Here is a 27,380-nt window from a genome sequence, read left to right on the forward strand (position 1 = left end):
AATTCAAAGAAAGGACATCACAAAATAGCTTTGCTACCCAAGGAGCTTTAGTTTCATCCTCCTGCACCCAACACTAAGCCCTAATTTCACAGCTCTGCAGCTTCCTTGCAGCTACAAAACGTTACCATGGCCGATTCCTCCTCCTCACGGATGCCTCCTCGTCAGACCACTTGCAGGATGGTCAAAGGAACATCTGATGTGCAAGCCTCCAAATTCACCTGCCTGACCCCTTCCCCGTACCCAAACAAAAGGGCTTGAAAACACAGAAAACCGTACACTTGGGAAGCTAGCTCTTGCCACACCAAGCCGGGTTTTTTGAGCAACTTTAGTTTAGGTCTCACAAGCCAGGATGTGAATATATGGCGTAACACACAGTAACTGTACAGGTGTTAATTCACATTAGTTACACACAGTAACACATGAGCTCCCAGCTATAAGATGTTGCAAGATAACTGGAACTACATGATGCAGGTAGAATTGAACACTGGCCTGAAGATCAAGTTAAAGTTGTTTGGGAGTTTGTGTTTTGGTTAAATTAGGGTTTTTTTGGTTTGTGTTAGTTGTTTGGGGTTTTTTTGGCTTTGTGTTTGTCTGTGGGTTTGGGAATTTTTTTTGTGTTTGTGGGGTTTTGAAAGTTTTATGTCTTAAGAAAATTATGGAAGAGTGCTTTGAAAAAGAGCTTTATTCATTTTAGGAAGCATTACATTTATTTCTATGGTTTCTTTTTTGTTTCTTTGGAATTTGCATTACTTTTCAAGAAAAAACATTGTTTTCATTTCTAAACATTAAACTTGGATACAACATCGTTTTACAAAACACTAATGGGCTTACACAGAATTTTTTAAATTCTCCTTAAAGAGGGTAAAAATTATAGCGTATTTCTCATTCAGAACGGATACTTTACTCTCAGCTGCTTTTTCTGTCCAATGTAACTCTAAACTGAAAATCTCAATAAAGACAAATTGAAATCTTACAGGAACCTCAACTCAAAATCTATATTTTAAAAATAGTGTGGGTTTTTTGAGTGTTAATCTCTGCTTGAAGTTAAACTGCAGTGCTGCAACACCACCTTCTACTTCTCAGGACAAACATCCTTGCAGGACTTTTCATTTACATGCATTGACTTGTTACCTTTATTGATTTATTGCAATTTTTCATAGCATGTCAGTGCAGATACAGCCTTCCTAACTCTATTTCACTTGTAAGACTTCTCCGTTTTCAACACAGATTAGTATATCCCATTGCATGCATCCTAATGTTTTTGACTTCCAAGACTGCTTTTAAAATCAGCTGACCTTCCCTAGATTGCTCTTAAACGTTTTAAACATTTCGGTGAGTATTTTATGTCTTCAAGACAGCCAGGTGCTCAGTGTAACTCTAGAATCTCAACTTCGAGCAGAACCTTCAAATTATCATTTGCTTTCCTCCTCCACAATATTCAAGTGTCACAAACACCAAATATTACTACAGAAATTATCATGTATACACGGTTGCCTTATTAAGCTGTTCATTTCTGTTGGCACCATTTCATTCAATACTGGCAGAGCGATTCAATTACAGGGGAGTGAACAGTATTACCAACAAACACTATAGGCACAGTCAGAATGAGTGAAGAGTGAAGCCTCTTCCCTAAGGCTGCAACATTTATCCTAGAGCCCCATCTATTTTGGCTACAGGGCATGATTTTAAATAATTGGCTTTAATAAGGTAGAAGTCATTTTAAGCAGAAGTTGCTCCATAAAAGGAACAAAGGTCTCTGCGTTTAATATATCTTTTAGACAAAATATGAAGATTAACCTTTACAGCTACACAAAAATGTATTTAAAGGGACACTTGTCTTAAGCATTGCTCCTTAAGTGAAAATCAGCATTACCTAAAAACTTATAAACAATAACATGGCTTCAGATTTCCACTATACCGATTACCACTCTCTCGACAAAAAAAAAAAAAAAAAAAAGTTACAAACACTACCCATCTCAAAACAGCTTTTTTTATAAACCATTTAAAACCACTAATTCCTATCAGAAGTGCATTTGTTTGGCTTTTTCACCAATTACAGTTAGCTACATGCTGCCAAGTGCACTGGTTATATTAACACTCCAAAAGTCCAAACTGCCATTTGAAAATGCCTCAAGTTATTCTTTTCCTTTACACAATTTGCTCTTTCTCCAGAAGGACACCCTTTCTTCCTCCACATATCTGGCCTGCAGACATCACACAATAAATTCCCTGTTACAGTTCATTACCATTAGAAATACACAGCACTTGCTGCACAGTACAGCTAGCTAGCGACAAAGCTGGGACTGCCTTCCCCTGGATTTGAAAACAAAGTCGAGCAGCAAGCAGTAAAGCCAACAAGCCATGGCCTCCTCCAGGTTTGTGCTTCCTTGCCTTCCCATTTCTTCAGCACTGTAACCCCAGCTGCTCCTGCCTCACAACCCCTCGACACCCCCACGGGCCAAGCCACAGCACGTGCTGAGCCCGGTCCAGGGTGATGCGTGTGCAGGCTGGCTAGCTGGCTGCTGCCAAGCGGGATGCAGATTCAGTTATAAACTGCCTTGTGCTAATCTAGAGCATTTTCTCTTCCACCTGCTTATTTTCATAAAACTTATGGGCAACTAGTATCTGCAACTTTATACTTTTAGCAGAGCACCAAAACCTAGCCGATGGTTTAGACAAAACTAGTGGTGGAAGAAAGAGGAAGATGGGTGGACTAATAAAAATAAGAATCTAATCACTAGTCTCATGCATTCATAGGAAACCAGGCTGTCAAATTCTACTTCCATCAGTTCCTTATTTATTTTCATCCACAACGTTCTCCCGTTACAAGGAAACCCTGAGTTACAACTACACAATGAGAACGCCTTTAAATGAACAATTCTTAACATGAAGTAGAGGTGTGAATGCTGCCTGCTCTGCAGCCAACGGAGGGCTGTTCTCAGTTACTAGGTATTTTAAATTACTACAAGTATTTTGCTTAACATTTCAGAACCACCATAAACTTCCTTTTCCAGCAAGGGAAAGCATGAAAGATTCAACATTCAGAAACTGTGCCGTTCTACTCAGTTCCACAAAAGCATGACCAATTCAAGCCATTTTCTGTAGCACTTCTTTATTAAAATAGTTTTCTGTCACAGCTAAAAATATTTTGATTCTGAAATTGTGTCACGCCTTAAACTACATCTGCTTGGAGGAAAGTGGTCTCCATACCTACCTGGCTCAAACTCAATGCACATAAAGCCATCATATCACACTGTCTTTCAAGACATCCTAGAAGAGCCTCATGATTTGCTGGGAGTTTTCTTCTCCCCAGAGGCTGCAGCTCTGGGTTTTGAGGGTTTTTGCTGCCGTTTGGTTTATTTTCTTTTGAGAGGAAAGTAGTTTGTTCAATACTTGGTGGAAACTATTTGCTCCACAAAAAGCATTCCTCTGCAACTTTTGGCAAATTGTGAACTGAAAGGCTTTTCCACCAAGCCAGGATTCTCTTGTAGATGTTTTTCCTTCTTGTTATTTTATGATGGTCCAGTTTCCAAAGCCCAAAGTTTTTATGGACTAAAATCCCCAGCATGTTTTCTTTACAAACTGAACAAGAAATAGAATATGGGTCAACAGGTTTGAGGTTGAAGAATTGTTACTCAACAAGGAGAAGAGGAAAAAAAACCTCTAAAACTTACTGAACACAGCAGTGCATTAGATATTTAAACACAGAGCAAACAGTCATCTAAAAAGCCTAACATCTGATTTTTTTAAAGTATAACTTCAACATAGTTTTGTTTATATATGACTTACTGTATCGACAATTGCATCTGAGATCAAAACCAGCCAAGCGAGAAATGAACGGAATCCTGTGATTCATAAAAGGAAGTGGTTGCCCTAATAGCGGTCTCTTCTCTTTGTAAAAAAGAGATTTGGAACACAGTGCACCCCAGAGACCATTACCACCAGATCAGAGGCAAAAGGGAAGAATATCTTAATTTTCCTCACATAAGAAAGCAAGCTACTGAAGAGGTGCCCCTAGTTCTCTGTCCACAAATTTAATGGGGAAAAAAAACCACCATAGCAATTTTCAGGGGAAGACCCCGAATAGCACTGCAATACCAACTAGTCCTTCTGGCAAGCATTTAACAGGAACAGTCTGACTTGCAGATCATACATTAACTGTAACCACCCACCAAATAAACTAAAATATCCTGACACTGGGAATCTCATTATGGTCTAAAATAAAAAATAATAATAACAAGATTTATTGATGGTGAAACAAAAGTTCTGGTTTTTTAAGAGGAGACATTTTCAAAGAATCACAGAATCACTGAAGTTGGAAGGGATCCCCTCGAGTTCCTCTAGTCCCATACTCCTGCTCAAGCAGGGTCAGACACAGCAAGTCGCCCAGCACTGCACCAGCCTGGTTTTGAGTAGATGGGAACCAAAATGTCTCTAGGCTAATCATTCCAGTGTTTAACCACCCTCACTGTGAAAAAGTTTTCTTCTGTTTAGATGGAACTTCACATGTTTTAATTTGTGCCCTCTTGTCCTGTCACTGTGTACTACTGAAAAGAGTCAGGCTCCACTTTCTTTGTTCATCACTCTTCACGGCGATTTCTGATGTGTGGGATTTTTGTTCCTATTCTTCCTTTCATAACTTAGTTTCCAGAACTGCCACATAACTGAGGAAGTAGTGCAATGCTCCACAGGATGTCCAGATCTGCTTTCATTACTAACCAAGGATATCCAGCTCTTGGCTTAATGATTGCCATCCACTTCTGAGAACCTGAGAGCGCACCTTGTATCTTTCCCAAGAAAAAGTACTTTTAACAAAAGCACGTCTCGAGGTTCTGAAAATACTGACTTTCCTTGATGGCACCGAAATACTGAAAACACTGGTAGAAGTAAATCAAACTTGCAACCAGGAACCGAAGGCACAAACAAGCTATTGTCAAATCAAACAACTTCACTGTCCCTAAGTGACAATAGTCCTACTGTGTAGTTCCTCAAGCAACTTTGATAGATTTGTGGAAGAGACGCAGAAAGAGGAAGACGACACAAGAGACAGCATTTTCAGAAACAGATGAAGTATAAACAAATCTTTCAGATGCTGTATGGGACTATGCTAACTCTTTGAGAAACAAGTAATCCCTCTGGTGCATTCAGAGGAACAGTTCTGTACGGGACAGGGACAGAAAGCATTCCAGTCTTTCCGTACTGGAGAATGTATTCAAAGTGAGAAAGATATTGGTGAGAAATGCTTCATTACTGCTCAGAAGAGGCAAAAAACAAATTAGAAAAAGTTTAGTTGTTCCACAGGCCAGCTAACTGAAGGCAGGACATCTTTAGATGTGTGTTAGTCACGGTACCAAACAACAACTTGTACTTGAAATACTTTTCAATACGTGATAGCACACGTTCAATATACCCCTCAGACTATCATTAGCTTCAACAGATTATCACTTGAACTTCATGAATTAGAGAAAAATCTACTGTACTGCTTTCTTGAACCAAAAAGATCGCCATGAAATCCCAGAAGAAATCATACAACTAAAACTTCTGTTACACTCTTCTTTCTGTATTCATGACAGAGATTTCATAAATACTGTCAAATTGGCATGTCATTAAACATGATGTCACACCTTAAAGTGGTTTCTGGTGAGCTAAGCAATAAAATGAGTTGAGCCAGAATGAAGACTAATGCACCTGTTCTGAACAGAATCTGTTGCCTCAGATCTCTTTAGAACCAACAATAAAATTAAGTTTTCAGCTCTTACGATCTTACAAGCTGGAACTGAGTTCACAGTCAAGTTTGATTACAAAGTACCAAACAAAGTTTGATCACAGTAAATTTTGATTAAATAAGCATCAGAAGTTATTCTAAATATTCACCAATGCAAATTTAGTACTACTTCCAAATTAAAATCTCATGTAATGCAAGTGTTTTTTAGGTAACAGTGGATTTTACTCTCAAAGAAAATGCTTCATAATTAGTATTTCTCAATTAATTTATTTTTGAAAGCTAAAAAACATTGCTGGTCTTAATCTTATTACTGTAAGAATTTTCCACCAAGGCTTCTACCCGTTTTTTCCACAAGTATTGTTTTGCATACTACATGTCTGAACATTCAAGTTTTAAAACAGCTTCCTTCAAAATATTATCTGATGACTGTAGAAAAACATTGGCTGTTTGACAGCTATTACATTTTTCATTCTTTTTTCAACTCATCTCACAACAAGATTTAGGCATCTGTGGAAAAGGGATGGAAAGCACTCGGCGTTTGTATGCTGTCATTTAGAATTAGTGTTGATGTATTACCTCTGTCACAGCCCAGTGGTGTAAAAACTGGTCCAGATCAGTTAGGTAAAGACGGACAGGTGAAAGCTGTGTCTGGCTAATGTGTGGTTTTCCTCTAATGCCCTGGAGACTAGTCAACTCCTCTCTTGAAAACCCTAGAGAAAAAGAAGCGGTACAACAGCATCACAAAACAAGCCAAGCACTGTTCTACTTCAACAGCATTATTGACAAACACTGTCTTTTAGATTATGTCTGCATAACATTTTTTTGTTAAAAGCTCTTGCTTGGTATTTTAAATTAAGTGTATCAAAATACAAATTCTGACTTCTGAAAGAAAACAAAAATATTTGAAAAATCAAGGGCATACCCATTTAAGTTATAAAGTGGTATAAAAACAGTAAAAGGCCAATGTTATGCTGTCATTATCAACATATGTATCTTTAAAAAAATTTTCTAGAAAGCAGGTATAATGCAAGACAGGTCACTGTGTGTTTAAAATAACTCAGAAACCTTCTAATATAACCTCAGGGTTTTAAAAATAATAATGATAATAAAAAAAAATCTTTTGGCTAATTATTTCTAGCCAAGTATTAGTTGGTTTTGTATAATGGGACTACTGTACCAAAACAGTTACTTCGGTTTTGCTTTTGTTTTCTGGGTTATCAGTACAGCTCTCTTCACTTTTTCATCAAAAAGAGGTAATTTTTGAAAACAAGATAGTTTAATATTATGGCAGACTGAGATGATGAAGAAAGGACACTTTCTTTTTACCACAGCACAACTTAGTAGAAGATATTTCTTCGTAATACTATGCCATTTTAACCACTGTAATTTCCCAAAGTTGCATCACCACACAATACAATTATTTTTGTATCTGAGTAAGGATATAGTAGCAGAAGGAATTCTGCTCACATGCTGACCTTGGGCAGCTCACTTCAACATACTTTATTTTATTTTGATGGAATGTTTTTAATAGTGTAAGCACGTCCACAGGAAATCCCAGAGGCACTCATTTGTATTGTTATGAGCCAATAAAAGGCATTTACTTAAATCTAGAAAAAAAAAATAATCTTGTTCATGTCATATGCTGAATTTAGGTTTTCCCCATACTTTTCAAAGAAAGTGGCTAGCATGAAGAAAACAGTATGCAAATATTCCAGCCCAAATGGCAAAGTTATAAAAACAGGGTGTCAAAAACCAGATCACGAAAAAAAAAAAGGGTACTTCCTATCAAAAACATGTAACAAGATTAGAATTACTTTCAGGAAGTACTTACTACACCATTTATTCTAAATTAAATCCAGTAATTGACTATCAAACCAGATTTCATTTTGTTAATTCTGAATTATGACATGCACATGGATTACCTATAAGGGTTGAAAACAAGAAGCTGAAATAGTCCACATCATTCACTGAATTATCCTGCACTTGGCACTTCCAGCCTGCAAAGGATGATCTACACAAAACCAATAGCAGATAGTTCATTAAAAACCATGCAAGTAAAAATTCACAACCTACCTGCACAATGTACAATCAATTAGCATGATTAAATTGTTAATTTTAGCATTCCTGTTTCTAACTGCTCCTGTTAGAATAGCACTTTAAATAGCTTCAAAACCAGAACTTGCTCTTTACAAGGCAGGTAATATTGAGCTTTGTACCCCTACACAGGCCTAGGTTGTTAAGTTGATTAAATGACCAAGATAACAACTTTTCATAAATACCGGTATAACCTTTAATCTAGTGACAACAGCCAACATACAATAAATTATATTAGTTTTATTCCCCTTATTTGGTAAAAGTCATTATATTACAAAGCTGGGCTGCATTTTTCCTTACATCAACTACTTTTAATACAGCTCTTTACATGAACGATAGATCCCAATTTAAAAGCAATCTCAGCGTCTATTTTAGAGTAGCTAAAGCTATTAAACACAGAACTAAATTAAAACTTGCTTTGAGATTTAGAACACAAAAAGGAGCAGTATGCAAAGACAGGAGCAAACCTGTTATCAAAGCTGCCTGATGCTTCCCTTTTTAGGGGCGATCTGAAGGAAGTAGAGCACCAGCCTACTTTTGTTTCTCAAATTAGAAGCCGTATGTGCTTGTGGAAAGTCAGAGCAAACAGACACCACTGACCAGCTAAGGGTAGTGTCTTGCCCATGTATCACTGCAGAACCAGGAGAAAGCCAGGGGCTGGGAACAAGTACGTCTCATTCACGCTTTACTCAAAAGGCTATAAGCTCAGACCTACATCACTTTGAATACACATTTTGCATACGTTTACTTCGATGCTGCTCTTGGCACTTGCACTGTGGACTATGGATCTTTGCTGTAAGAGACTGCACTTTCTGCTCTTAGCATCTTGCAAGTTTTCAGAGCTTCTGAATGCAATTTTCCATTCAGCGTCCACAAAAACAACCGCTAGAATATGCACGGGGCTGGTGCTACTCAAAAACAAAGTGGAAAAAAAAACACCCAAACACCAGAATTTCTATAAAGAAAAAAATTCAGGATTTAATCAGGCTACCACATAGGATAGCTATAGGAGAAAAAAAATAAGAAAAAACCCCACAGGTAGGCATGAGAGAACAAAGAAAGGCTTTATTAAATAAAGCTCCTACTTCACTTTGTATCCTTAATGACAGAACCTTATTTCCAGGCATACTTCAGGCCACGTAGTGACCCTGAGGTGTTGGCACTTTGGCATGGTCCCTTCTAGTTCCCAGGCCTTCAGTCCTCCTCTGAGGCCTGGCTCGCTGCTTCCTATCCTTAGCCCGTGGTTTCTCCACCTCTCTCATTGGTAAGGCTGACACTTGGCTGACACCACTGAGCTCTCCAGAGACAAACCCCTTGGCCGTGGCTAGTAGCCTTCTCCCAGGAGAAAGGAAAATTTCTTCTCTCCTTGCAAGGAGGTCTCGGTCCAATTCACTAGAGCATCACAGAGATTCACACACATAGTCAACTGAGGTTGCAACACGTCTTGCTGATTATTTCCCTAAACAAGGTGCATATTCACACCAGAATTACATCTATAAACCAGGAGAGACAATGCAGCTTGTGTCCTGCTCAGCATAGGGGAAGAAGCTGCCTGAATCCAATGCAGAGGGATCATGAGTCAGACGTGAGGCCACTCATTACACCAAAATAAGCACTGGGGAACATGAAGAGAGACTCAGGAAAATTTAGGACTTAACGGAGACAGAAATTCAAATTATGATGCAATCACTGGCCAAAACGGTGGGAAAGCATGAGGTTGGAAGAGATACATCAGATGACGAGCTGCAACAGGAATCATCAAAATGTGAAAATAAAAAAAATCTTGGGCAGGAAGACAGAAATTATGGGAAGAACTTTGATAAATCTGAATTTAAGGAGTAGGGGGCTTGCATGACAAAGCTATCAGAATCTAGTTTAAAATAATAAAATGTAAAACTATTTTTCCATGCAACAGTTAGAAGATGTGTCAAATTCTTCATAATGGGACCAGTGGATGCAATAATTTTACATGAACCCCAAAGAGACTAAACGAAAACTCAGATTTACTGCTGGCTGCCAAACACACAAACTGCAATAGGTTCAGGAGATCCCTGGACAAGAAAAAATGATTCTGAAACTTACTGCTAAACATCTGGAAATCTTTCAAATACTGCAGCAGGATTTTTTTTCTACCCACATCCGACTATCCATACACTCACAAAACGGGACAAACATTTTAAGCATCCTACCAGCATGCCAGGCTAAGTGCCACTGACTAGATGTAAGAGGAAGCGGAGAGAAGAGCTGCTGTTCCACCCTGGGAACGTGGAAGCAGTGTAAGACACAAACCCTTGACAGAGCTATTAAATGGTTTTAAGACTCATCTACAAGCAGACCTACACTGACACATGGGCACACAACCGAGACCCCCACATCCAGCTGCAGTTTACTTTTTTTAAAAAGGCTTAATGTTAAAAGAGCATTAAGGTTAAAAATAAGCTAGCATTCAGTTTAGAAAGTGACAGAGAAAGTTGCTTACAGTCTTCAGCTTGGCTTCTTTCTGGATGTGCCTTAAGAGTATGGTAACATTGTATGCCACGCTTTCTCTAAAAAAATCTATGCCTTGTTCAAATCATGGATGAATGGATTGATCAGGACTATGCAATGAAGGATAACACAGCCTGACCGGTTCCTGCCTTATTTATTGCATCATCTGTAATGTGCACAGTGTATGAGGCATGTGATGGTTAAAAATAGTATAAGAAAGGATTAGCTCACAAATTCAGGTAAAGAAACAGGTTCTAAAACCTGTTTTAATACCATACCTAAGTATTATACTGGATTCACCCCTATTTGTATCGCAGAGGTTCTGTGAAATGCTAGATAAATACTTTTTAAAACTAAGAGGACAGGAAGTCAGTGGAAACATTTATCCCAAGTATCATCAGATGAGGTATTAATTTACTTTTAGAATAGAAAAAAAACCCACATTCATAGCGGAGGTTTCCCTCAACCCTTCTTTCTGCTAGTTATCACTAGCCCCGCAAAAGTTCAACAGCGAGTAAAAGACTAAAAGGGCAGTAACAGCCGCAGAGTGATACAGCATCATGTGTCTTACTGAGCAGCACATAGACCCATCCAACCTCCACAGCTCCACTTGCACTTACAGTGAAACTAAGTCAGTCCTTTCCTTTCAAGAGAGAAATTGCTAAATATTCTGAAAAATCAGTGCCCAAATGTTTCATGCTGAATTCCTGAAGTCAGTTCTATGCACTTCTGTCTACACCTTTTCCTTGTCTAAGTTCCTCATCTGTAAGTTGGAAAAAGTATCCCTCCTCACATCCTACGGTTGTGAAAATACTTAAGCACAACACAGAATTCCATGGGTGGGGGGAATCACTTTGTTTTCCAAGTGGGCCATAATACATTAGACAAGACATGGTGTCTTTTACTGAAACAACAGGGACAAAGCAAAACATTATGTAAACACTCCTCTAATGAGCACAATGCACTCAATACAGAACACAGGATGGGAAAATAACATGAGATCATGTAATCAAAGACTAGACAACATATACGTCACAACAAATTAAGGCAAAGACCAATGTCTTTGCAATATTACAAACACAAGCAGAACAGCACTGCAGCACACAGGTTTGTTTAAATACAAGTCTAACCAGTTGTTGATGCCTCAATTATCTTAGAACACAAATGTCTACCATGTAGCTAAAGCTGCTTAATTTTGAGGTTCGTGTTAAAGGAAATCGAAATAAGATAAGGAAAACAGAATTTTAAAGAAATAATTCTAGAACAGATGTTGCTATACTACAAATACATTACAAACCATTTCAAAAATCTTGATTTAATGTATTAAAACTACCATGGATTATAAAGAACTATGTGCACTTTTAAAATAAGTTTTCAAGATGCCTGTAACTACATGTTAGACATTTAACTAAAATTTTAAAAATCCAATTTATAGGTGGAAGAGTAGTAATAAGCATATTCTAACCTCCCTTTTATAGAACAAATTTTTACTGACAATGGGAACCTGTTCTCAAATTGCATATATGTGAGACCCCTCCAGTCAGGTAGCCCAAACCTACATTAACTATGATGAATACGTGTTGTAATTTCCATAAGGTTACCTGCTCTCCATGAGAACCTCTCTACTGAGGTTTAGAATTCCACCTTTAGGTAACCTGCTCTGTATGTGAAATGGCATTAAAAGAAAAGCTGAATATAATTAACTTAAAAATCACTGCTTCTCTTGCCATTAGCATAGCAAATATTTTCCAGTCACAGCAGCTATGCAATGCATTCCTTTCATCACTTCCTGCTAACTTTTCTTTTAACTCCAGACAGACCTCACTACTTCTGTTCACACTGTTGTTACTTTCAGGTTGGGCTGTATCACACAGCTGCAAAACAAACTATTGCTGTTTGTGCACAAGTGGTTATTTCTCAACTACAGACTATTAACTTTGTGCTTCCTGACCTAAACTAGCTACCAACTGATTTCTGGTTCAGGTTTAAAGCATTGGTTTTGACTTAGCTAGTCATAAGGAGTCTTTGAGTAATTTAGAGGTGTGTGGTAGAACAACCCTGGCAAACCTTACTGTAGCCATTTTAGAAATTGTCCTTTCACTTGTCCTCCTGTAAAACACACCGCTCAAACTCAGACAGCCACACACCTATCAAAGCACTGCAATTTTTGCTTAGAATTTGGATTGGGTTTTTGATTACCTTGTTGTTGTTGAGCAATAAAATTGAAAAAAAAAAGCGTAATGAATCTCAAAACCCCCTGAGTTCAGTCTTCTAGTATTTTTAAAGTAAAACAACCAAAAGCAAACGCAAGATTCACAGTTCCCCTGAGGCACTGATACCATCATCCTTTTGTTCTTAAATATGAGGGTTACAGAACTCAAGAAATGTAAGATCAAGGGTCTGGCGTTTCTGTTCAGGAAACTAAAATCCAATTCTCTCACCAGCCAGGGAAGTGCTTCCAGCACCATAGTAGAAAACATTCTAGCACAGAGTGTTCCTGAAGCTTTACAGAATTATTTCAACATTTGCAAGAGAATATCATCAGAAACCTAACTTAACTTAGACTATGGTAGGTGATCCCATTTTAAATTCATTTTATCAACCATTCATCACAGATTTAAAGCAAGGCCTCCCACAATTGTTTCTTTAATTCCTGGTTATAACACCATTCTAAACGGAGCTTCCCCTCCATTTCTTCCACGGATACTTCTGTTCCATACAGAACACGTAAATATTCATAGGCACAGCCACCAGCTGATTCAATCATTTCCCAAAAAGAACCTAACTGCACTCCAGGCCTCAACTCAGTGGAAATTTAATAAAATCAATACAATTTATTTATATATTATTAAATTAAGTACACCTCCTCAAAATTGTTCAATGACTAAGTCACTGTGTTAGGAAATCGGAAATTAACCTCCCCTTCAGATGAAGTCAGCAAACCCAGATTTTCTGTATCCTCAGAAAGTGCTTTAACCACTGAGACACTGATAATAAACTGTCCTTCAAACACACCAGGAGCAGAAAACTTCCCAAGATTCTGTACACCCAGCAGACAACCAGTGCATGAGAGCAGCGCTCAGGAAAGATAAGGTTCTAGGACAGGAACCAGAGGAATTCTGCCCATCTCTGATCATCAAACCGTGCTGCTTTCCATCTCAGAACAACTCTTCAGTAAGACCTGTTGTAACTTCAAGCAGCTGCACAACATGTTACGGAGCCCAAGAAAACAGAAGGGTGTTACCAGGATGAGATGGCATTTACAATGCAAAGGAGCTGCAAGGGAAGGCAAGGATGAACTGAACTACCGGCAGCTGTGAGCAACCTGCCATCTGAGAAGTTACCCAACACCTACACGTTGTGGAGTGGCAAATATGGTGATGTGTTTGCATTTGGTTAGTTTGGTTTTTAAAAATAAGTTCCACATAACTGAGGTCTGTAACTTTAATGCCTGCACTAAGCAAATTAACACACACTATGATAGATAAAATTAGCTGAGACATGAATACATATGTCATGCTTGGAAAAAAGACAGAATGGTTTCTGAAAAAAAAAAAAAGCATTTTTGCCATACATATTAAGGGGTAGGTGCACATGAACATGGAAGAGCTGATAATAATTAGGACAAAGAACTCCAGGAAACTAAGCAGCCAGAGTGTAGGAATGAAGGTCCTTAGGTCAAGAGATAATTGGTGTAAAGGTAGGAAATGGTGGGTAGAACTAACTGATCAGCTCATACAGTGGAAGACAGACATCACTGGAGGTTCACGAGATCAGTGCTAGCACTGGGCTCTACAGCCTATTCAGGAACAATCCAGAAAGAGAAATGACAAAGCCCACTAATATTATTACAATGTTATTTAGTGTACTAAAGCACTTAGTATAGTAGCATGCAGCTAATCAAGTCTACTCTTTTTTTCTTGCCAAAGCTACTGAGACAGTTCATCCACCTACAACCTGAAGATGACACACCACCACCTTCCAGACGTACATTCTGTTGTTCTGCAGCTCATCAGGATACAAACGAGTAGTTCTTTTTGCCCATCCAGGAGTTCAGTTAAGACCCTGGAAATAGGAGCAGCAGAGAAAAGTGATTCTTCCACAATAGCCGGAATAATCACACTGCATCCAAGGATCATAAAGAAGTTGTTTACACCGCACGAAACAAGGCCAAGACTTCCCACACAATCCAGATTGTGCGGATCACAGTATCCTGTGGATACACAGGACCACAGATGTGTAGGAAAATACCCATTATCATTTGTGGATCTGGTTATCACTGAATCTGAATACCACTGTGATCCACCAGGCACTGTATTGAGAAAAATCCTTTACTGATCCACAGGAAGAGGTGAAGAAAAGGGTTCCTCTTTCTTTTGGCTTCCTGTTTTTATGACCTGTGCCATCTATGAGCTCTGAACACAGCGTATCTAATATCAGCCCAGAGAGTTAATCTATGACGACAAAACTGTTCAGCTACTGATCAGTATCCTCAGGAGCACAAGACTTCCACAGGACTCTGGAGCCAAGAGTACTCCATTCAAATTCTTGAGCACACCGCTCAGGGGTCACTGTTTGAGCCCAGGAGAACTGCTCTGCTACATAAAACAATGGCAGGACAACGCTGTGCAGGTATGTCTTCTAGCCCGCCTCCTCACAGGACTGCTCTGAACATCTCATGTTTTACAGACACGTAGCTGCGTAACTAGTAGCAGTGCTGTCTGCCAACCATTTTAAGTAGTGCTCACATGTAAAAACATCTGTCAAATACGAAGTTAACAGAACAATTATGGAATTTGTTATTTTGGAGAGCTTGGCAAGTATGTTACGATACATCTGAAACACTCCCATGTTCTCATTCTCAGGAGCCGTGTGTGTATAAACAATATACACTGGAAGGAGCAAAACCACGTGCAACTACCATACAAGGACTGTTGTACCTTTACAGAAGAAAACCATAAAACATTTTCCCCCAGTGTAGGCATGTACTTGCACTACTGTAAAAAATGTTCTTTTAAAACACTAAAAAGTCCTGTGCCGGTATTTATCTCAGCTTTGGCATAGTTTATTCCTGTTTAGCTTTAATCAAAAATAATTTCTGTCAAATTGAAATGTAACTGCAATAAAGTATAAACTCAGGTTCCTGCATCAGCTTAATCAAATCAATTTTGCATTACATTGTCAACAAGGATCAGCACTTAGTTTTCATACCAGTTCTTGAAGAGACAGGAAACCAAGACTGTCACAGACTGATGTAGAAATAATTTTAAAATTGATAAATAAATAAAACCCGAATCTTCGAACACCTCTCAAACCCTGTACCCATCTTATCATTCATACCAACCTAGCTCCAGGCAGCACAGGTCCTGAACATAAACTCTGAGAGCAAGTGAAGGGTTTTTATCTTCCTTTTCCTGTAACAGGTTACCACGTAGGCAATGGTTTGTTAGCGTGAGTTTTTTGTTTTAACTTTCATTACTCCTTTTGTAGGATCAAGTGTTTCCATTTGAAGACGTGGCAAAATACAACAAACATCTGCAAGGAATTACAAGGGATTTGGGGAAAAATATGAACCCTATTTTAAGAAAACAACAATTTGAACTATGCATTGTTAGAAGTAAGCCTGTCAGCTACTTATTTGCTCCATGCTTACAAAGGTTGTCTGAAGAAAAGAACTGCTTACACATTATAAATGAGAGCAAAAATCGGAAGAAACATTCACTAATGAGCAAACAGCACTTACTGACTGGTGCAATTTTAAGCGCAGCAATATAATTCTTTTCCCCTTGGTTAGGAATATCAAACTACCAGCAACCACCTGGGGACAAACTTAGATGGCTGTGTCCTTAAACAGGCTTAGCCTTCTCCCTCTCCCAGGTCCTAGACCTTTGCGTAACAGTAGCAAGGAAAAGCAAATTTGCTGGGCAGATGTGGATGAAGGAATGCACTGTAACCCATCCCAGGATCCGATTCTCAAGAGCTATGGTTCCTTTCTGATCTTGCAGCAAGGGAAACAGATCATTCTATTACCCTTCATCTTCACTGGCACCAGTCAGGGAAATGTCAGCATTCTGAAAGCACATTCTTCTTTTTATTTTATATTCAACAGTGCTTACGCATTTTTGTTACCTTTTTAATACTTTCCTCCTCCTTTTTTGTTTCTTAATTGGGGGTGTGTGAAAATATAGCCAGAAAAAGCACTTCACAGTGAACACAAACCCTACTATTCTTACATCTTTTCTTAGTAACCCATTCATATAATTACTACACTCTCCTATACATGTATGCTTTTTGACTTACTCTCCAGGTGTATTGAGTTGACTTTCCATTGTACCACCTGTAATGACCTGAAAGTGTCTGGCTGGTGGTTTTTCTTTGTTGTTTTAAAAACAAAAAAAACTTAGCTTATTTTGGTCAAATTTTAGTTTTATTTATATCTTCCTTTTTTTTTTTTTTTTTTTTTTTTTTACAAAAAATACATTAAGATCTTTTCTATAATTAATTTATATGAGAATTACTGTATTCATTTGCTCTACCAATGTTGTTATTCACAATAATGGGTTACAATAGGTTCCAAGTTCCTTCCAGCTTGCAAATACTTCTTGGGAACATAATATTTTTCCTGTCTACAATAACGCGTTCAGTAAGTCTTTAATGAAGTAGTATATAGGCTCTTCATTACCTGCATTTTGCATTCTCACTGTGCCTCCTAAAGCTATACTGTCAAAGGTTGCAGATCACATAACTAGGATGACTAAATGAAGTAAGAGTAATACTTAAAAAGGAAATAACTATAGAAAACTTTAAACTCTATTATGACCCTAAAACATCTCTGGGTAATGTATTTGGAGACACAGTATTTTACACCTTGTACAAACAGACGTTAAAATGTCCATCCCAGTTTTTTTCTAAACACCAGATTTTGGATGATTACAGGAACGAACAAGCATGCCTGGCTGCTTGATGAGATGCCAGCTGAGCTACCTCACTATTGTCTGGAAAGCAACAGAATACTTTAAAGGTACTACCTCTGAAGGAAAGAGTCCATTTACAGTTACAACAAGCAAAATGCAAGTTACTCCCAGAGTTATCTCAAACCTGTGAGGACTGGGAACTCCCACATGATTTATGCCTCACTACAAGAGTGCACTCAGCTTTTATTTATATGATCCTCACCCTTCTCCTTTTCTACAGCAACAGAAACAACAACTCTTTCCCCAGCAGGGAAAGAACCCTACAAGAATAAGAAATGGCCATTTGAAGCCACTTGAGATCTCATTTATGGACACTACTTCAAGAGACAAATGCCATAAATTAAGTCCCATTGTTTTTTATCTAGGCAGTGAAACATTATCTGTCCAATTCTTTATTACAGTGAAATGATTTCCAGACTCACTGTTCCAACGGATAAAAAGTTCTACCAAAATATAATAACTATTATGTATAAACAAGGCACACAAATAAATTGCACTTATGTAATTACACTGAATAGGTTTTCCTTATTTGTACCTCAAGACATGTTAAGAGGAGACAGAGAACTTTTCCTGTAAAGTCAGCATTCTGACTTCCTGGTTTATATATTTGATCACAATCTTATAATCTGCATTTCTTAATCCATATTTCATAGAATATATATCACAGTAAGTACTGAGATTATACATTAATCATCTTAAGTATCCTGCCTTATACAAAAGCAAAGAAAAAGAGAAATGTGTTTGCAAGAATATATGCCATTCAATCACCACAAAGTCACTAAGTAGCAGCAACCAAAACCACTGAGCCTAATCAATGGTGAAAAATGGCGCTCCTCTGCAATTCTTACATACCAAAAGCTGTACGGTAAACAGCAGACTTCCCTTTTGTCAAACAAACAAAACAATCTACTGTATACAGGAAGGTGAGTTTACAACATTTAATAAGTTTCCATACCTGACAAGAAGATTTGCCTCAAAGCCAGTCTTCCAAAAAGTATCAAAAAAATAAGCATATGCCTCACTGGTCCATTAAAATAAGCCCGCAAACATTCTGAGGCTGCCCAATAGCCCTACAAACGTAAAAAGCGGGCTTACACAAAAAATTCTTTCTAGCTCTACCTATAACACTGCTAAAGTTTATGGCCTTAGTCCCTACTAGACCATCAATGATCAATACATTTCTTCACTTCCTGGAGAGAACTGCCTAGCTGTCCACATTCACATCCTCAAGCCATCGCCAGAACTCCACTGTTGAGACGAAGCTAAGACTGGAATTTCAAACCAAAGGTCCACTCATGCCAAATGTCACATATGCCCACACAACACTATAAACCCTTAACATTTAATTAGCAGAGAACTACTATTTGATTATTTACCAGTTATTCCAATAAATCATGCATTAAAAATAAATATTGAAGTTAATTCTTTGAGAAACATGACATGTTGCATCAAGGTGAATGGTTTGTCTCAATATATCGAAGTATTGCCACCTAAAGACCACAGAAAAATTTCATCCAGTAGGTTCAACGCAGACTTCCTAAAATACTTCCCAAACCCCTCCACATGTCTCTGTAAATTTAAGCTCATCAGAGGCCGACTCAGAGAAGTCATCTCCTTCAGAGAAGCTGCTACTTCTCATTTCTCTCAGTCTGAAGTCACAGATTGCTCACTCATGTTGCTCCACATCTTTCCTCACCTGTTTATGTGTGAACAAAAGTGGGGAGACAGATTTATACACCAAAACCCTGGTCTCAGAACCCTACCTGCCTGGATTTATTCAAGTCACTTACATCTCAGGTCCAACACAGCAGGCACAAGGTAGGCACTGGAGAAGAACAGCAGGGAAATTAAGGCAAGACAACACCTGTCCCTCAGTTTCACCTGAAACTCACCAGCTGTAGCTTTTCCAGTGACCCAAACAGCAGCAAAGTCTGTCTGTTGGCACAGAGATCAATTAGCATAAATCTGTCCATGCTCATACGAGCACCCAAAATGGGGCAGCTGCATTGCAGCTTTGTTTTCAGAACTGTCCTTGGCCTGTGCTAACTGCTGAAGCTTTAGTGAAAATAGACCAAAAACATGACAGAAACCATCCTAATAATTTAGCAGTACAGATAATCACTCTCCCAAACTCAGAAACCTTCCCATTATATGTGGAAATAGCGTCAACATTATCTTCATTCTTGGCCCACAGAGCCCACCATGGCTGTCTTAATGGTCTCCTACAGACCACCTGGCTATTCATTTCACCATCGCAAAAATAAGAAGTAGAAGCGATTGAACATCTTCAAAATCCATTTCTAATCAACAAAAAATCCTAAAAGTTAACACACTAATTATAATTTAATGTTACCTCCTGGTAGCATCACAGGGCTGTGGTTTAAGACATCTGGACACATTCATTATACCTACTTTTACAGTTTACACACATACACAAAAAGCTATGAGTTCCTTGAGTTTATAATGATTATTCCTGGAATAACTGACAGTCTTATTATCATCCATATGTACTCCCACCAAATCCACCTTAATGCAGCTTCTCCCTGGCAAATATATATAGGCATATATGTGCATTCTCAGATGCATGTAAAAACATAGATGCTCTGCTAGTCATTAATAACGCAGAAATAAAGGCTTTTGAAGAAATTAATAACAATTACCAAACACAGCAGTGAGCCCCTGATGCTCCTGAATGCAATCTATTTAAAGAATGACAGATAAGCAGGTGGCACAGAAGAAAAAATTATAAAAACGCCCCCCCCACACCCAACAGAACATGAATCTACTGGAAGAAAAACAGTGCCATCTACTGACAACACTGGGTTTACTCATAAATGATGTCTCCCAAAGGACTGATTTGTATCACTTTCCGTATGCAAAGCTATCCTAATCCTACAGAAAGCATCCCATGAACCAGATTGTGGCACGGAACTGTGAAATTACATACATTTTGTTATAGCACTGTTCATTTAAAAAACTTGCATGTTAAACTCCAAGCATCCCAAGAGCAGTAAATGATTACCAGAAGTTACCTAGTCCCTCTACTTCCTTCATAGCTTTACCCTCTGCCATCCACAATAACCTTTGTCCAACCCGATTTTAAATATCTCCAGTGAAGTACATTTACACCCCCTTCCTACACAGCACATTGCCATCTCTCTGCTTTTAGAAAATTTTGCTACCACTCAAACCAAACAATTTTTCTACATGTAAGGTCTGTATTTCTAATCCTGCTAAAGTCGTGTTCTCCTGTTCCTTTTCAACAGCCTTTCACACACAGGGCTCCCCCTCCTTCCCAGCCTGATTTGCCTAACAATGCCAATTTGTCAGTTCCCCAGTATCACTATTTACAGACTATTGGTCTCTGTCTGCTCTCATTTAAACTGAGTCCAGTTTGTCCGTATCGTTACAGAAAAGCAAGCCAGGAAACTGGACACAATCCAGCTTGGCTTTTCTGGTAAAGGACAGAAAATTTGTTCATGTATCCTATGTGCAACGCCAGATTATGAAGCCTGTAAAACCCAGCTAAGGTTCACATCTAGGAAACCTACTACTTCCTTAACTGTACCTCTTTTCCAAGGAAAAAGATACATCAGACATTTCTGTTCTTGAGAAGTTAAATATTGTTACTTATCCCCTATGTTTGCATGCTGAAGTCACCAAAGCAACTTTTTTTTTGTACACCCTCCTCAGCAGCTGCTAACATTTCTGACATGATCTTAGTTCTAATTCTTTAAGGCATCCTAGGATGAAGTCTTTAGGATCAAAAGAAAAAGTCTACAGTTGTGACAATAAGAAAAAAAAAAAAAAAAAAGTAGTGTCTCACAAAATAAACCTCACCTATGTATCAAGAAGCTGAGCTAAAAAAAGGTGTCATCAATAAGCCCTTTAGAACTTGTACAAGTTTCAAGTTGGCTATATAGGTGATAATGTATTTTCAATGCTGTTGCATTCACTTTGTCTGTAAGACTCATTTTATTCTTTCCAAGGACTTGCATTGTTTTCAGATGTTTTTCTAAATAAAATTGATCAAGCTTCTGTTTTTAACAGCATCCTTGCGATGAAGTAGGAACAGCCTTATCAAAGAAAAACAACACTCAATCAAAAGTAGTATCAATTTTCCCAAGTTTCATCAGAATTTGCAATCTTCCAGAAAGGAAGACTGTTAGGGCTTATCAATACAAGAAACTGCGCTAGTATAACTGCATCAGTACTTGGGTTTTTTTCATCTAGTTATTTCAGATTGACTTCCTGGGTAGATAAATCACAATCTTTGAATCCAACTTAGTGTAAAACATGTTTCAAGTGCCGTAAGTTAAAATCAATATATCTTTTTTGCACTCCAAAAAGTGAGAAGTTGCTCCTCCTCCTCTGTTGACAGGATATAACCTACTTTTGCTAAGAACACCACCCTCTGACTGCCTCTTGCACCTTCTGCTTAAAGAATCAAATGCCCGCAGCCCACCTGCAGCTTTCTGATAATCTTTAGAAAAGTTATATTACTACTATAAAAGTCTACCATACTGAAAATCCAATAAGATCTAACAACAGAATAAGCATCTAAATGCTTATTGCTGATTCTAGTTCTTACAATGACTGTCTTTGAATATGATATGGTTTGCCACTGAATTTCCAATCTATGGTAGAGAACTTCTAATTTTTTTAAAATAAAATTTGAGGTCCACCTTCCCAAAACCAGACAACTTCATTTTTATAGTGGTCATGCATTATATACAGGCTATTATAAATTTCATCACCATCACTTCACATTAGTCACCTTATTCACGTGTTATACAGCTAATTCAAATAGGTCTGCATTTGACAGTACATTACGTTGTGTCATATTTTAACTAAACAACGTTTAAGATCTAAAAAGCATTAAGAAAAAAAAAATCACTTTAAGCATAATTCATAGAAGTTTAATTCCTGCTTATTTATCCAAGGTTCAACAATACTGAGCAATAGAAAAAGAGCAAGTGTATTTTTTCCAGAAGCAGCAAAGTGAAAGACCCTTGTAAAAACCCTGCAAGCCTAACACTCACTTTGGCGGAACAGTGGTCTCTCTCCCTGACTTTGTAGGCAAACTCACCCTCTTTCAGGCCAGGACAAAAACAAGACCATGAATAATTTCTAACAAGACACTTAAACAGCCAAATCACAGTTGCTAGGCAAGTGTAGTAATTGTAAGCAAAGTTAAGTTTTAAAAAGTTTGAAAGTAAGCAGAACTTGAGAATACACATTAGTTGGTCATTTTTCACTAGAAACACTGTCAGGTCAAAGTATTTATGAGGAAAAGCTGGAATCAGCAGCAGAATAAAAATCACCAGCAATGACATTCTGGGTAGAGGTTGCTCAACACCACGTAGCCTTACAGGTAACTGGTATGACTTTGTGATCAAGCATTGGAGAAAACTGATCAGTGGAAGGACACTGGAAGTGAAAGGCTAGGAGTGAAGTTTGATGGAAGCACTAACTTTCTTTGCGATGCAAATTCTTGCACACTATATTGCCTTCTCCTGTGCAAAGCAGTAACAAAGTTCACAATGAATAAACGTCCACAGTCGGTTGTGTGGGGTTTTTTTTGTCTGGTTGACTTTCCCCCCGCCCCACAGCAAACACAAACCACTGTCGTACCTCATGTGCAGTATCCCGATGAGGGTGGCCGCCAGCTCGGAGGACATCCTGCCCATGATGCAGCAGCGGCTGAGGCCGGCGAGCAGGCTGGCGGGCAGGCAGGGCAGGAAGTACACCAGCTGCACCAGCCGCCGCTGCGCCTCGGCCGGCAGCAGGACCAGGGTACCATCTAGCGGATCTGCCGGCACACATAGGGAAGCGAAACGCTGACGTGCCACTGCTTTTCCACGCACAAAACCGCTGGGTAACAATCACACAGCAGAAGCATCGTAGGCGAAACTCTGCAGCAATCCCGCAAAGGACCCCACTCTCTTCTAACTACTCTTAGTTAAAGGCCTACAGCACTTGCTGGAGGGAAGACAATATAACTAACGTGGGGAGGGGGGGGCAGAAAAGAGAAGCAATGCTACCAAGAAGTAGATTTCACAAAACCTGAACCTTCTAGTCTGTCCAAGTCCTACTGACTCGACCCAAAGATCTAACTTTTTTACTAGCCTCTAGGAAATGACATACAGTTAGTTTCAACCTTTTCTAAAAGGGACTAAACCCATCTCCACCCCTGTCCCTCCTGCCTCCCAACTATATGTTCTTCTAGGAAACATCAATATTTCCCACATATTGCAACTTCCCTGCCAAGTGATGGACAAAATTCATTTCACTGTAGTGTAAAAGTCTTACCATATATTCGAGCAGCAGTGGCTTGTAAACTTTGCAATAATTCCTTGTTTGAACGAGAAGCAGCAGAATGAATGATGTCAATCAGCTGATTTGAAAGCTCAGGGTTTCTCAAGCCAAGCAGAGCAAGCTGCTGAGGTAAGCCAGCCAACCAACGAGATAAAACTTTACTTCGACTTCTAAAGAAAGAGGGAAAATTAGTTGGGGGAAAAAAACCCAAAACACAAAAAACCAAAACACACAAACCAAAACAACAACCGCCCCACAAACTTACTCTCTCCAGTTGACTAAGTTGCTTTAATGACAGGTACATTTAAGTTACAATAAACTGCAATACTGTGATGTGCTGAGAATACTTCACCAGAAGATCTGAGAACACTGGTGTGCCACTACAGCTACATCAGAAGTGTTTATCTGATCCATAGCTTTTGCACTGCATATTTTCAACTCTTCCAGAAAGTATCTGTGTGAACTGACCATATGCTGGCAAATCAACACTTCCATTTGTCACCAGTTTTATTGGTTTATATTTAATGAGTTATGCATCAGGCTAAAAAGCCACGAGACTACTACAGCCTTAACATCACTGAACCCTCCAATCAAGCTACTACTCTTTACAATAGACTTTCAAATTCAGTTCTACCCTTGCTGGCATCTTGCTTGTCAATTCCGATACCACTTAAAGCAAAACGAAAAAATAAAACTGATAGAACACAGCACTAAACAAACCTTATTAACAAGTTTATTGTGTCAAGACACTCTCCCCTTCACCATGCAGCTATTCATCGTTCATCATCGAGGGCTATCATGTCAGTAAAGTACAGTTTGCTCTCGCATACACGCTAGCTTGTTCCCGATTACCGCTTTGTCTTTACATGTTCATATTAATTCCAAGCAAAGGGCTGCACAGCCTTTGCAGGGACCATGCCAAGGCTCATCAGCCTGAAATTCCCCAGATTCTCTTCAAGATGGGTCAAACAGCAGTCTTTTCCCAGTCATACAGAACCTCCTGCGGTCACCATGGCTTTCCATGGACGACAAAGTGGCCTCACTTTCACAAGACAACTTTCTCAGCACCCTTGGGTTATGTCCCTGTGTATCTGTCTGGCCCATGTGTTTCATTACATTCAGCTGATCCGATTCTTCACTTGCTAAATTTAAAGAGACTTTTTACATAAATTCTGCTGGAATGTTTACCTTTCTATTGACTCTACCCAGAGCTTCAGGCAAGCACAATTGAGGTGTTTGGGACAATTCAAACATAAGCAGAAAGAATCTATAGCTTAGGTTGCCCCTGCAGCTCTTACAATTTGGGCTTTCTTGTGCATAAGTAACTACAACTGAATGAGGTATCAAATGAGCTTGTTCACGGATTACAATACTTCCATGTATCTTCTGCTAACGCTTAGTATCTTTAAAATCTACACTTGTTCCACCCCCCACCACCCCCCATCCCCAGTACACACCCAGCATATAGGAGAGAGATTAATCACAGGACTATTGTTTGCAACTGCCTGGCTGAATTTTACATTTTAAAAAATCCTGTTAGTTGCTAAATGCACCAATTTGTGTTTTGTACAAATACTTCTCTTCCCTCTTCTACCATTCCCTCAGGTAATCCAATTCTTCTGGTTTATTTCTCGTTTCCTCTGGTCAGGTAGTGTTTCTAAACTGTGTGTCATCAGAAAGTTTCTATTGGCATACTCCTGTTTTGTGTGCCTGTCATTAATGATAACATCTAGTTTAGCTTCAAAGGAGCTCTGAGGAACTGCACAGGCAGACTCACTCCAGTTTTACCATTTCCACTATTGTTACCTGTGTACAGTGTGTTCCACTGTACACGCTCCTACTCTCTAGGTGAGATGCCATCTTTTATACTAAATACATATTGCATCACCTGCCTTTAAAGGTAACAGAGTTCTTACTATCGGCATTTTCACGTTCCAGTTCTCTTGAGCCTCTGGAATAAAATTTACCTAATCGTCCTCTTTTGCATTCATTTGACTGCATTCAACTCAAATTTGTTTACAGCACTGTTGTTTTCTTATCTGAGGACTCTGATCATCCCTTCTGTTTGACACAAATTATAATAATCTTTATGGGAAAATGTGACACTTACTTATATTGAAGGACAACCTCAATTCACCCTAATTTCAGACCCACTTCTTCCCTTATCCTATAGTGTGGTAGTTAAGAAACTTTTGCTGTTTTCACATTTAGGAACTGCTACTTCTAACCTTCTTGTCAGAAAAGTAGGAATGAAACCAGTTTGCTTATCAATTCCTTTTTTCCCTTTCTCTGTAAGTGCTGTTTACTCTAAACACCCCCTAAAAAATGGTCAGGAAATAGAAAAAAACCAAACCCAACCAAACCCAAACCTCAGACCAGTTCTTCCTCAGCCCTAGAAAAATTTTCATTTGTATTTATGACTTTATTCTCCAGACCTCCTTTCCCCATTCCAATCAACTGGCCTTCAGGGCCAATACTTCAGGGAACTTCACTAATAATTTTTTTCTTTCCTTTAAATGTCTTTGGTAAACTTGACAACCTCCATTATAGATCTGATTTCATTTATCTTTTCTAGCTCAAACTTTCAGTTTCTTATAGAATCTTATAGATCATATCTTCAGTAGTCTACAATTTCTATGACACCCTGTCTTATCAAACCAAGTATCATTTATAAACCAAAAGCATTTTCATCAGCTTACTATTGAAGTGATGACTACATGAAAGAAGCAACCAGGTGTAATCAAGAAGTTCAAAGTAGGTCTTTGAAAATGTCAACAAGAGTACCATAATGATGATAAAAATTATTCCATTTTCAAAAGACAAGATCGCTCACCAAAAGCTTTTCAAGGAAACTAGGTATCGATGACATAAGAGGGAAGAGCCTTGCATAGAGAGATTGTGTTTAACAACAGGAAAAGCCTGGAGAACAGACAACTGAAGTGGGTGAGTTGGAGGTGGGCTCAAAAGAGGTCTCAAGTCACTTGACATGTAAATGGTGGATAGGAATAAAACAGTTGCTTTCTCTTCCCACAAAAGAAATGGGTGCTGGTATCAAATGAAACTAGAAGGAGCCATGATCAAAACAAACACAAGCTGGTCTTCAGATAGCTGAGCTTTGTCACTCCTTTCCAAAGGATGCTGCAGCCACTCTTGATTTAGGCAGCTCCAAGGAATGACTAGAAGAGCTCATGGAAATGACATCCACCGAGGGATACTAAACACACAGAAGCTCTGCACTGTGAGGAAGCACAGGCTTCAAAATTGTTAGAGGCTTAAGAGTAGTATGGAACAGTAATTCTTGCCTTCTTTCTATAGCATCTCACATAGGTCAGCAGTGTGGAAGGCAAGCTGTAAGGCTAAATAGCCTTTAAGTCTCTACCAGTATATATACATGCGTGTGTGTACATACACACTGGGTATGCATGTATACACACAATGACTATGCATATGTGTGTAGTGATTAGGGGTGAAGATATGTCCTGGTTTCAGCTGGGATAGAGTTAGTTTTCTTAGTTGCTGGTGCAGTGCAGTGTTTTGGATTTGGTGTGAGAACAATGTTGATAGCACACTGGTGTTTGGGGTTGTTGCTGGGTGATGTTTATACTGAACCAAGGACTTTTCAGTTTCTTGGGCCCTGCCAGCGAGAGGGCTGGGGGGGCACGGGAAATTGGGAGGGGACACAGCCAGGACAGGTGGCCCAAACTAGCCAAAGGGATATTCCATACCATATGCCGACATGCTGAGTATATAAACTGGGGGAAGAAGAAGGAAGAGGGGGACAT

The 27,380-nt window shown here is 38.9% G+C and overlaps 1 protein-coding gene across 3 annotated transcripts in view; it reads right to left on the minus strand.

The window, feature by feature from the left end:
• Positions 1-27,380, minus strand: part of TEX10 (testis expressed 10) — a 60,198-nt gene that overhangs the window by 10,345 nt on the left and 22,473 nt on the right. For all 3 annotated transcript variants that reach the window (XM_080378581.1, XM_080378580.1, XM_080378579.1), the window contains 4 exons: positions 23,593-23,768; positions 22,915-23,092; positions 7,648-7,736; positions 6,302-6,435 (listed from right to left, as the gene is read on the minus strand). In XM_080378581.1, the coding sequence (XP_080234707.1) occupies positions 6,302-6,435; positions 7,648-7,736; positions 22,915-23,092; positions 23,593-23,768 (577 nt within the window). The remainder of the gene's footprint in view (positions 1-6,301; positions 6,436-7,647; positions 7,737-22,914; positions 23,093-23,592; positions 23,769-27,380) is intronic.

This window comes from Falco punctatus (assembly GCF_963210335.1).
Source record: "Falco punctatus genome assembly, chromosome: 3".
NCBI lineage: Eukaryota > Metazoa > Chordata > Aves > Falconiformes > Falconidae > Falco > Falco punctatus.